Source organism: Meriones unguiculatus, chromosome 1, assembly GCF_030254825.1.
Source record: "Meriones unguiculatus strain TT.TT164.6M chromosome 1, Bangor_MerUng_6.1, whole genome shotgun sequence".
Lineage (NCBI taxonomy): Eukaryota > Metazoa > Chordata > Mammalia > Rodentia > Muridae > Meriones > Meriones unguiculatus.
In genome coordinates, this window is record NC_083349.1 from 82,659,933 (window position 1) to 82,673,161 (window position 13,229).

At 39.8% G+C, this 13,229-nt stretch overlaps 1 protein-coding gene across 2 annotated transcripts in view; it reads left to right on the forward strand.

Annotated features, from left to right (window-relative positions):
- Window positions 1-13,229, forward strand: part of Nipal2 (NIPA like domain containing 2) — a 97,411-nt gene that overhangs the window by 26,989 nt on the left and 57,193 nt on the right. For both annotated transcript variants that reach the window (XM_060392931.1, XM_060392924.1), the window contains exons 2-3: window positions 3,051-3,119; window positions 4,666-4,837. In XM_060392931.1, the coding sequence (XP_060248914.1) occupies window positions 3,051-3,119; window positions 4,666-4,837 (241 nt within the window). The remainder of the gene's footprint in view (window positions 1-3,050; window positions 3,120-4,665; window positions 4,838-13,229) is intronic.

Genomic DNA, 13,229 nt, shown 5'->3' on the forward strand with positions numbered 1-13,229 from the left:
TTGTGGTCAAAAAAGCCTTAAGTTAATAAAATCTTTAAATTCTGTAGATTTCTGAGGTTTTTGAGACCATCTGTCTATCTTACCTGATTTGTTTGATTCTAGCTATTTTTTATCCATCAATCTAGGAAACATATTTTTGTAATTAACTAAACCAATATCTAACATGACCATGAATTTTATTGTATTGTCTGACTGGTAATATGCATTTCTTACTTACCCTAAACAGTTGGTAATAGCAGCTTTCAAAAGAACTAGAATTTAACATTGCAGTTTTAAGAATTACGTCAATACAATACCTTAGCATGGTGTAACCAAATATAATCTTAAATCTGTATTAATACAGAAAGATTTATACAAATATAATTATTTTTATTAATGTTGTTGGGTCTAAAAGTAGATTCAGTAATGTACCCCTTTACTTATCATTCCTATAACCAACCCCTTAAAACAATAATAAACATCTATCACCAATAGAATGTCCAAAAGCCATCCAAACCCTCTTAAGAACAGGGCGTAGTTTTCTTAAATTGCTTCCTACTGATTTGGGACATAGGGGGTTTTTGGGGAGGGGGCGGGAATTGGGATATTGTCCAGTCTTGTAACTTTTGCTGTCCAACCTCTGCATGCTGAGAAAGTTCAGAGTTTCACTGAAGTCAGGACTGGAACAGTCTATGCTGTTGGTCGATTTAGCTAGCTGTTTTGAAATTGTCCCGGATGCAGACTTTTGAGGAAACAGTCACTGAGGCTTGAGTGTGAAGTAGGATCACCTGGGCTAAATGTTTTGTCTTTTATGATGTGTGGTCCTCTTGCTCTGCAAAATATTAACTTTCAAAGGTATTATACATTTTTGTATTAATATATTTATGGACTTGCATTGAACATAGTTCAGTTAAAGATGATTCTCTGTAAAATAAATTTTCATCTCTGCCATTTAAAAGAATGGCATAAGTCCTGAGGATTTTATAGCCAGAATTTTATTGGCCATGCATAGTTGAAGTCCTGGCTGGAGACATTTTCATGTCTCAGTCGGTCTCAGAGCTGTTGCCTTGTGGAAGGATCAGCAAATTATGTTACCTGTCCTGTTTGGTCTTCTTGATTTCTTTCCTTTTGTCTGTAGCTAAGATCTTCAGGAGGTCTCCCCCTGTCAAATCTGATGTCTGTCAGTTTGGATGGAGTACATAACTTTTTGTTTACTGTTGAGAAAAGAGCATAATCTCCTCCCCAAAGCAATACATTTCCTGTCTTCCATTTTTGAATTAGCACCTTTATAGGCTGATCTAATTTAGCAATCCTTTCTAAAATACAGTGTATCTTAGCAGGTATGCTACTTGTCTCATTTAAAAATTTTTAAAATCAATAAATCATTATTTATTGATAAATAAATCACTAATTTGGGGGAGATATTATATTTCCCTTCTGTTTTATGACCACCTTTAAAAAATTATTGGTCGATCTTTTCATAATTGTTTGACCTATAGTATTATGACTTATATCTGTGACAGGTTTCATGTCATAATGTCTTTTTAAAATGTTGTATTCCAATGGATACACATGCTGAAACACCATCAGCCCCAATTTGTAGAGGCATAATCTCTTAACAAATGTGTAACCTTAGAATCATACTCTCCAGAATTTAAAGCAAAAGCCCATTGGAATTCTGAATATGAACCTTTGGCATATTTTAGTTCTCCAAACTCTGTAAAATGGAGCACACAAGCTTGTATGACCTTGTTCCAAGACAACACTAAACACTAAACAGGATCTGCATTTCTACTTCAGCATATAGACCTTCATCCAGTAATTGGACCTTCACAATACACACAAAAACCCAGTCTGACCATGATGGCCTATAGCTGAAGACTTTCTACCCAGCATCTCAAAGGCCTGCCATTCTGCAATTTCTTCAAGCTTCTGTGGCTTTTCCTCAGCTGGCGCTACCTTTTTTGGTGTTACTGTAAGTTACAGATTGTGTTTCTCTGAAGGTTCCTTGTTTTGGTTCAAAAGATTCCTCCAACCTCTGTCTGTAACCTTTAATTTAGCATCTAATTTCTCAGTCTCTTCTTTCTCCAAGTCTGTCTTATTCTGTTATCTTCCAAAGAAGATATACAAAAATGAAATAGTCACTGAAAAAAATTATTTACATGCTAAGAGAAACAAACTCAAAAGGAAACATGGTAGCCTGTAGCCAGAGGAGTGGCAGGAAATGCAGCCTGTCTAGGGGACACTCTAGAGGTAAAATGTTCACAAAACATCTTCTTTTTACTGAGGCCAGGAAAGGTTACCCAATCAGAAAATAACAGATCTATGTCTCAGATTTTTATTTGACTCCAAGTCCTGTAACTGTTCATACTTCAGTTCTTCTGAGTATATTAAGAGGAAAAAAAATGAACAGAATGAATTCAGTCAGAACCATCTTCATGGAAAAGTCAGAGTCTGGTGGCTATTTGCTTTAGCAACTGGGGCAGAAAAAATGCCTAGGATATCTAGTAAAGCACTGAGTTACTTTGTCTCTAAAATAGGATCTCACTATGCAGCTCAGACCGGGCTCAGGACCCTCTTGCCTACTCTATCCACCTCTGCCTCCTTCATACTCAGATTGCCAGCATGAACCACCACACCTGGCCATGACCTAGTTACTGTTTTTATTTTTATTCATATGTGTGTGCGCATGTATGTGTGTGGTATGTTTGTGTGTGTGGCATGTGTACATACATGCATCCATACATGCATTGGCAACACGTGTGTGAAGGCCTGAGAGCAGCTTTCAGGAGCTGGGTTTCTTTCTGCTGTGGACTCTCTGGATCAAATCCAGAGGATTAGGATGTGCGGCCCATGTTCTTACTCATTGAGCCATCTCACTGGCCTCACCCAGTTGTTTCTAAAAGCTGGTATCTGTCTCTACTTTCTCACTTTAATCAAGTATTATTCCCACAGTAGGTTTGGCAAATGTATGTGACGCAAATCTGAGCAGGATGCGTAACTCAATTAATACATCAGCCTACCCCATTTCACCACCTAATGCCATTTACAGAAAATCTTTCCTTTTACAGATTCATCTTTTTGGAGTTTTGCTGGCTATTTTAGGAAACCTGGTTATCAGCATTTCCCTAAATATCCAGGTAAGAAAAACTCTACTTTTCTGATTGTAGTTTGATCTGGGAATGCCGTACACCTGTCACAGGTCAGATCACTTTTCCTTCTGCAGCATTTTCCTTTTCTCACTAAAAAAAGAAGAAAAAAGTAAACGCATTTTGTGATCCAACTGTAGAACTACAGGTCTTGAAGAATGTAGGATATAGAGGAGGAACTTCAACTGAAACATGAATGATAAACCTGGAAGGATTGCTGGTGCTAAATTAAAAAGGAATCAATTATGAATTTTAAACCAAACCATAAATTCCGTCTAAATTTTAAATCATTTAATAAGTCAGTTTGAAATAGAATCAAACCAATATAGTTTCTGAAGCTACTGAATTAAAATAAGTCTGAATATCAAAATATCTCCTTGAACATTTATTATAGTATTATTGAAAATGTTTTATTCTACTCTGTTCTACTTGTATTTTAACTTTGTTCATATTTTATACAGATTTCAGCATGCTAAAATAATTGCTTTTTGGCCCACAAACTTTCTGCTATACTTAGAAAGGTGTTCCTGATCTAGTTTTGTTGTTACTGCTGTTGCTTTCTGATACTAGGTGGGGAAAGTGGGGCCTTGTGCACGCTGGGTTAGCACTCCACCACTGACCCACACCTCCAGCCATAGGACTTTAAGTTATTTCATGTTCCGTGCTTTCTTCTAGACCTCTAGTTATTTTTTTATAGATAATCTGGACTAGTCCTATAAGAAAATATGCTCAGTTATCATAAAATCTAGGGAAAGTGTACTTACTGAGTTTCTCAGGAATTCGTGGATATGCTTTGCTTTACAGTGCTAGGGATGAAACCCAGAGCCTGGTGCAGGCTCCTGAAGTACTCGTCCACTGAACTGTACCCTTAGCATTTTGCATTTATATTTTAAATACAAAGGAATATTCAAACCATATATGAATGAGTCTGCCTGCCATAATTCCCAGCCACTTGTATTCTGCCCTGCTATATTAATTGTGGCAAATGCTTCAGTCCCTTCTAAAAGCACCCTCTTTCATACTTCACTGCCTTTACTTTGTTAATGTTTCTCTTGGAATCTCGAACTATTTTAAACTGAAAAAGAGCTGGTTGGCATAGTGCCTTCCCTCTATAAGATACTTACTTTTAGATGATACATATTTTACAGAGTTATTTTAAGGGGGAACAAAAACAGTGTTCTTTATTAAAAAACCTTACAAACTAGAGAATGCTATAAAAATGAATTGTTTCTGCTATACTTGGGACAAACAGAAAGCCATAATATTCTGCAAATAAATTAGAAAGCCCTGATGTAAGTTCATGAGATCAAAACTCTCAAAGGAAGCGGGGCTTGGTGGCACATGCCTTTCATCCCAGCACTGAGGAGGCAGAGGCAGAGGGATTTCAGAAAGTTTGAAGCCAGCCTGGCCTAGCTCTTGAGTGCCAGGCCAACCGGGGCTAAACGGTGAGACTCTGCCTCAAAAAATAAAATGAAATTTGACAGCAAATTTTCAGTGGATGAAAATGTTTTCTGCTTATATTCTGATTTGCTTCCAGAAATATTCTCATCTTCATTTGGCCCAGAAGGAGCAGCCAGAGCCTTGCTTCAAGAGTGTGCTGTGGTGGAGCGGAGCCCTGCTGATGGCCATAGGGGAGACAGGCAACTTTGCAGCCTATGGAGTTGCCCCCATCACGCTGATCGCACCATTGGGGTGTGTGTCAGTTACAGGTGGGCCACTTACCCCTATTTTGGCAAATAAAATGTTCATAAATTAGAATAATTGATAAAAACGCAACACAGAAGAATGTCTTATTCCTGGTTTTCTGAGCATGTTAACATAGGATTACAGTTCTAATCTATTATGTCCTGCCACACCACCACACTAAAATATAGAAACATGCATTCTGTAGCTGTTCCATTTACATTTAAAGGCTATAGTCTCAACATCTGAATCTTAATCAATTAAATTTTGTCACTTTAAATGTTCTACTGTGTTTTGATCACTAATGGATTATCTAAAACCACTTATAGTACAGTTATATTTTGTTTCTATGTTAAACTGACAATACATGTAGTTGGATCACTGCTGTCTGATCTTGAAGCCATAGTTTAGCCTCTCTTTAACATTAAAAATTAAGTATTAATCATTCTGCATTACCTTCAGATTGTACAGTTTATAGTCATGTCACAATTACCTCCTTCAAAATTCATATGACTAAGTACACTTAGAGATGAGTAAAATGAGGTGTTTTTTTTTAAAGAACAAAAATTACTGCTAACAAGGAGGATAAATTCTATAAGCCTTGTTAAAAACTAATAAAACATTCTTAAAGTTTTGTCCTTTATCTGCTGCTGTGGAAACACCATATTTCTAAGTCTCTCTGAATTTAGATTCTTCATTGAAATAGAAACAACGTGTAGTCATTGTGAATGACCAGATCAAGCACGTCATGCGCTCACACACCCGAGCTTCACATCTCTCCAGAGCGTGATGTGGCACTCTCAAGAAAGTGTAGCTTAAACTGACGTATATTCAGACAGAATTCTGTTTTCTTTTGGAAGCCTCTTCTTTTCTTCACTTTTCAAATTTTTGAGATTATATTATATTAAATATTATAGCTAATATATAGTAAATAATAAGATAGTATAGTAAGGTTATATTCTAGTAAATATATAGAAATAAAGAATGCTTATTTCACTTCCTAGAAACAGTTGAACCCCCTTACCGAGGCCTGGAAAGATGGTCCTGGGGCTAAAAATGCATGCCTGCCTCACAAGCATGAGGAACCTGAGTTTGGAGCCCAAGACCCATGTAAAGCAAGGTAGAGCAGTACTTGCCTGTAAGCTCAGCACAGATGGGACCGAGACAGTCGATCCCAAGGACACAATGGTCAGCCAGTCTAGCTGATACTGACACAGGTCCATTGAGGGACGTGGTCTCAAGAAACTAAGGTTGGCAGAAATAGAGGAAACACCTGCATTGTGCTCAGGCCTTTACACATATACACACAGCGTGCCGCAGCTGCACACATGTGGACACACATGCACACACCATGTATATGTACGCATATAAAAAATTCCACAAACTGATACTGGGGAGGCAAGGTTTCCACAATCATTTTCCATTTGTAACATCCCAATAAAATGAGTAAGTTGAGTATGCCTCCTATTTTATTGAACATCTATAGATCTTCTAGACTTTTCCTTCTCGGTGTCTAAGAAATAACAGGTAGGAGTTCTTGTTGGCTGTCGCCATGGGACATAGGTCTTTGCGGTTTCCCAAAGTGCAGCATTTCCCTTCAGGTCGAGCATCTCTCCACTTCACTGTTTCTTTCTGCCTTATGCTCTCTCCCCATGAAATATCCGAGGAAAGAGCGTATGAGTGGTGTCAGTGGATACCCAGAGGAGAACAATGTATTTACATGTATTTACTCTGTTTACCTCATGTTCTCCTAGCTATTGCAAAATTGTTGTAGAAGAGAGATTAAGATGAAATTCCCAAGTTGCCAGGAGTGGGTAGTGATAACCCTCAAAGACCCTCAAGGAAGCTGTGAATCTTTTTATGTCATTGTGCTTTCTCGAAGCTCTCATTAGTAACTTGATCCAGGCAGTGGTGGCACACACCTTCGGGAGACAGAGGCAGGTGGATCTCCGTGAGTTCAACAATAGAGAAACCCTGTCTTGAGGGGGAAACAAATAAAGAGAGAAGGAAAAACCTAGGAACTTAAACTTTCCACCCTGCCATTTAGTGTATCCTCCTCCCCGCTCTGCACTGCTCCCTCTGCCTGTATGGATGAACTTTTCATAATAATGGAGGCCACTGTTCTTTGTGTGTCCTTAGTCTCGGTGTTTTTACTGGAGAACATTTTCAGCTACCTCCTTTCTGACCAGTTAAAGCTATCAAAAGAAGTGAGTTTACAGCCTCAGATACAAGTCGTTTCTTCTTCTGCAACCTTTACACACAGCAGTATATGTTCATAAACACTGTTCCACGGCTCTCCAGAGCTGCAGGTGAAGTGTGTGGATGGTGCAGGGCTGCAAGGAAAGAAAGATTTCCCCTGAGCAACAGACCATGATGCTAGAGACTTCAGGAATGGTCAGAACAGTTCTCAAAACAAACAGTCGTGTGTGCATACAAGAAGACACTTCCAGACTTTTCTCTGCCCAAGTTTCCTCACCTTTTCTCCATGAGAGCTTTAAGAAAGGAATGAAACTTCCCTTTGAATTTGAAAAAAGCATAGCATATGCTAGAATTTTACGTGGATAGTACATACTTTTTTTATTTTTCTTCTGTCTTTTGCTTTTAAATTTGTGTATGTGTGTATCTGTGTGGTGTGTATGTGCATATGTGTGTGTGTGTGTGTTGGCATGGTAATGTATTTGTAATCCCATCCCTGGAAGGAGAGAGCTGACTCCTGCAGCCAGTCCTCTGACTGTCATACATTTGCAAATAAATAAATTTAATAGAAAGTTTTATAAAGAATTTTGTAGTCACACAGGTATCTGAAGTTTGGAAGGTAGAAAGTTCCATGGGGCATAAGCCATTATGTATCTTCAAAGGAAGATAAGTAAACAGTCTCCAGAACCCAGTGGCCATAGGCGCCTTTATGTAGAGCACCTTAAAAAACTAGTTTCTGTAGAAAACCCTTGAGGTGCTTCTCACAAACACCCCAAGCTTCTAAAGACTCAGCCTAAATACCCCCCCCATGCAAAGCAGTAGACATTTCGCAGTGGGGGAAGAGCCTTCATGTTCCCGTGCGGCTGTGTACCCAGGCCTTTGTGTCACTTTCATTCTCCATAGACAATTCAGTTCCTAAAGCTGATTCTGACTAAATTGCTAGCTGTGCTGCGGATTAATTAATTCTGGATGTCTGTTTGTTTTGGTGTTTCTCCTAGGAAGTTCATGGGCTTCTAACTTCATCAGAGCCTAGGCTGGCTAGTGCTCCAGTAAACTGGCCAGGAGGACGGTCATGATCACATGGGAACACACTGCAAGCTTGGGTCTCACTCCTGCCCCTGGCCAGCTCTGCATCCTCATGCATATAATTTAAATCATTTTTATGCCTCAGGTCAGCAATCTGTAAAATGTCAGCAAAAAACAGTTGCATTTCAGAGGTGCTTGTGAAGACCTAAGTGACTTAACTACCTAAGAGCACAGTCTGACATGCAGCACTAGCTATTGTCACTGTGCTTATAATTATTATTATCATTACATAGGAACAAAGTACAGTGTTCTTTACAATGGAGTTTGTTCCTTGCTCTAATGGGTGAGCCAATTTCAGGAATGCTTTGCATTGTTCTTGTCCATGCAGTGGTTAACTTGCAGGGGGCAGAAAGTAGAATCCTCTCAGCTCATTTGTTCATCCACGAAGCAGCAATTACCCTTCAACTCCTCCACATGCTCCTTGTGAACATGTTTTAAAATTTTTTCTAGAGTTTCTAAATAACAAATCGAGACAAAGCAGATTTTATAAAACAGATTCAGGGCCCTGTGTGCAGGCACACACCTGATATACAGCACTCAGGAATCTGAGGCAGGGGAATGCCACTAACTCAAGGCTGCCCTGAGCTATGTGATAAGAACAAGGCCAGCCACTGCTACACACCAAGACCCTTCCTTAATAAATAAAAGGCATTCCTCCACAAGGCTCAGGGACCATCTTGGAAGAGGGAGCAGAAAGATTTTAAGAGCCAAAGGTTAGAGAGAACCAGAATAAACCGGTATAAAATGGTGTCTTCCAGACACGGTAGTACTGTTCCAGTCATGACTCATAGCACCTGTGGCTGCCTACACAAGACCTGCATAAGGTCAAGCCAGTCAGCATTCTAGTGTGCTCCCATCCCCAGCTGAGGTGCCGTCGATAGTTAATGGCATCTGTGAGAGAAAGAATCAGTTTTATTTAAGTATGTGGCCTCTGGTAAGTCCATGATGGTTTAGTGGGTGGCCCCACACCCAGTAGAATGTGGGCACCGATTGGAGTTGATGGACTTTTTAAAAAAGAGGACATAAAATTGTGGAGTAGTGAGAGGTGGGAGGGGTCTAGGAGAATGAATATGATAGAAGTATATTGTAAGAAATTCTCAAGGAAAGAAATAAAAATTATTTTTTTAAAAAAAGACAAAGCAAGACAAAAATCATGGTGGGAAGACAAGGGGAGGGAGAGCTAAAGAGAGTTTGTGATGAAGAAAGCATTAAATGTGTAGCTTGCCTCTTCCTGCTTTCTGTTCATAGCAGTTCTGGTGCCTGTACATTAAGTATTAAGGAAGTAGGGCAGATTTGTTTTTCATCACCAACTATCACTTGATATTTTTAGAAACCATTATTGCACCAGAAATCCATTAAAAAGACATGCTAGGTAAGTAGCTGGTGCAATATCTCAATCAGGAGATGAGTTCAACCCCCTGAGCCCCAGGAATGGAGGAAGGAAGGAAACAAGGAAGATGGAAAGGAAGGAAGGAAACAAGTAAGCAAGCTCAGCAGGGTGGTGTATTTGTAATGCAATCATTGGGAAGATTGGTGGATCCCTGGGGCCAGATGGTGAGTTCTAGGCTGGGAAGAGACCCTGTCTCAAAGAAAAGGTAGGTGGAGCCTTAAAAATGATACCTGAGAAAGGGAGGAAGGGAGGGAGAGAGGGAGGGAGGGAGGGAGAGAAGAAGGAAGGGAAGAAGGAAGGGAAGAAGGAAGAGAGAAAAAGAGAAAGAAAGAAATTCTATACTGTGGAGTTTTAATAAGTTTTTTGACCTGCTAATCCTTCTTGTCTGGGCTAACCCTTCTTCCTCAGGAGGTCTTTCCTGTCTTGTAGACTGAGTTAAGCAATCCAGTTCTCTACTCTCTTTGCATTCTACACAGACCCACTTCTCAATTACATGGTGGAATTTTGTGAAGTAGGAGAAGATGGCCTCTTCGTATGATATTTTATTTCCATCCGTTGTAAATTTCTGTGACCATCCTAAGGAAAATGCAGCTGGAGTCTTTGTGCACTGTGCACTATTAAGCTGCACGGTTGTGAACAGTGGCCTGATCTGCACTTGCCCTTCAGCAGTGCTCTGCATAGTCACAGTGACTCAAGTGTCTGCTTCATTATTCAGCTGAGACCCAGGAGATGGGCGACTGTGTCTTATTGCTTATCATCTGAGAGAGCGTGACACAAGAAACTCATACAGCACAGCCTGCAGAATTGGTCTGGATTTGATGATGAACTGATAAAATGGGCATCAGTTCTTTAAAAACCAAATCGATTCCTTTATTTTTAATTTTAAGATTTAATTTATAGGGGGGAAGAGAATGGGTATGTACATGTGCCTACAGAGGCCAGAGGCATCAGATTGCCTGACACTGGAGTTACACTTGGTTGTGAGCATCCATCACACACACACACACACACACACACACACACACACAGATACACCCACATTGGTGAGGGAACAAAACTCAGGTCCTCTGCAGAAACCATATATACTCTTAATTACCCTTTCTCCAACCTAAGAGTTCAATTTCTGATGTTATGCGATGTTTTTCTGCAAGAAACTCGAGAATATTCACTCCTGTGAATGCTTGGAAGTTCCTAAGCCTATCCCAGATGGGATGAATCAGACCATTCATGCATCTATACAATAAGGCCTCACTCTTAATTGTTGTCTGTTTTATGCCTTTATCTAAGTTCTATGCTACATGTAGATTTAGAGATGGTTAAAAATAAGTTGAGGTTATGTGGAAATAAGGAGATGCATGGGGAACCTCACTCAGTATAAAATCAACTAATCCAAGGCATACGTGGGAGGGTGTGGAAGGAAACTGATCCCAGGCTTCAGAGAGGCAGTGGGAAGCACCAACAATTTCGTGCTCACCAGCATACTGATTTCCAGCCTAAGAGAGGTTTCGGACGATACACAGTTAAAAGGAAGGAACAAACTGAATGAGAATCCACGTCAGGTGCTGTGTGAGACATAGAAGCTTAACACCATTCTCAATCTTAGGGAAGGTCAAGAGAAGTAAGAGATGGATTGAATTTAGAAAGCATCATATGAAATGAAATACTTGGAATTTTGTAGTGAACAAACAAGTAGCAGCAAGCTCTCAATTGGCCCAGAATAACTTTGTCAGAAATTAAAACCAGTTACCCTGTTGCCCAACTGATTAGGATTAAGGCAGGAACTAGAACTAAGAGGGCAGTGAGAGCCGGACCTGTGCCTGGTCCTGTCATAAGATGTCTGTTGGAATTGATTGGAACCCTTCATCCTGACATGGGATCTCTTGTTGTCCCGTGTGTGACTCGGCAGCTTTTAAGAAGCCTGACCGAACTGTGTCTGCAGTCCGTTAGAGGACGATCAGAGTATAGCCTGTAGCCCTACAGGGGTTGTTTGGAATTCAAGAGAAGTCAGTCAAGACCTTTATCAGAAACACAAGCAGACCAATAAGCATGTGACATGTAGTCTTGTACCAATCTTGGTGCCACAGAGTCTCTGTCCTTTGGAACAAGCCATGTGCTAATGTAATCAACTCGTCGCAGCCTGAAGATGTTTGTGATGGCTGTCTGCGACAGCATTTCACATGGGTGTTGGTTTTAGTGCTTGAAATATGTAGAAGAGACCTCTTTCACACATGGCTTGCATTTTTTTTTCTTCAGCACATTTGTCTAAAACCCAGCTTATATAAACCTTGTGGACTAAAGCTCTGATGTTTAAATTTTATATCTGCTCATACACTCTCAAGCAGAAAGCATTGCTGAATTCTAAAGCTTTATTTGAAACATGTTTTCCACCCATCTTTATTTTTTTTGAGAAAGCCACAAACTATGTCTAGACAAATTGCTGATGGTGAAGTAATGGGCTATTAAACTTATAATACAGAATTAATGTTGTCAGTGATAGTATTTTTACCTTTTTATTTATTTTGGCAGTGGGGGGGCTTTTCAGGTCTAGTCATTAATGCATGCCAAGAAAAATGTAGAAAAGAAGGGATTACTGTTCTTAATCAAAGTAAATTCCTTATCTAGAATTAGTCAAACCACCATTGAGCAATTGTTATATCTTTATTATCCTCAATAAATAAAATAGAACTATTTTCATCAAAATGAGTTTCTTGACACTTTCATTCCTGCCAGCATAGATGATAGGACAACTTTTCTCTGCATAAGAAAACGTTTTTCAAACTGTCACATCCTCAAAGTTTCAAATCCTAACTCTGAAATACATTGCAATTGACAGGTTTTTTTTTTTTCTTTCTAAAAATTGTACTAGTGGGGAATGATGATTATAGAGCAGTACCTCGATGTGGCTGGAGCCGACTGAGCCTGTGAGCACACTCACTGTGTCCACAGGAGTGAGACCTGATTGTGGCTGGCAGGGAAGTGATCTGGTGGTTTGCTTTCTAGCAGTGCAATAAAGCCACCATACAGTGGCCAGAAACCACAGCCAGGCATTTACTTGTTAGAGTCTGTTTGTAGTGTTATTATGTCAATTTGTCCTTTTCATGCATAGAGTTTGAGATTTCTTTAACAAAGGAATTTTCATTATTGTTTTTGCCTTCTGCTTTCTCTTAGTATCAACACACAGATTTTCTACGAATTGAAATTGGTGAACTTCTCGCTTGTAGCCTAGGCTAGGATCTGTAGACCAGTATTTTCAATATTGGCACCTGTTGCTACAGCTGGCCAGTGCTTTGTGTTGTTTGACTCAGACAGTGCTTTTAAAGATGAATTGATGTCCCTCTGCTTAAAATTTGACCATGTCACACAAACTGTTCTTTGAAAATCCAATTTGGTAATCCTGGACTTGCAGTTAGCTAGGTTGAACCATGAGTGGAATCTTTTGTGGATCTTGCATAGCTTCTCATCGCCACCACTACTCATCATTACAGACAGCCCCTCCCCCTTTCCCAGTCACCATCACCACAGCCCACTCACCATCCCCACCATTCACCCAGCACCGCACTATAGCCACCCCTCCATCACCACAGCCCAACAGCCCCTGTTCTTTCGTCTTTAAAATTACCTAACACCTTTAGGTACTAGGATTTATAGCCTTTTGACAAAGTGTTTAAAAGTGGGTGTGTGAGTGTGTGTGAGCTGGAGGCTATGTTTATCTTTTAAAAACAGTGGGTACAGGCTGGGGCAGAGTA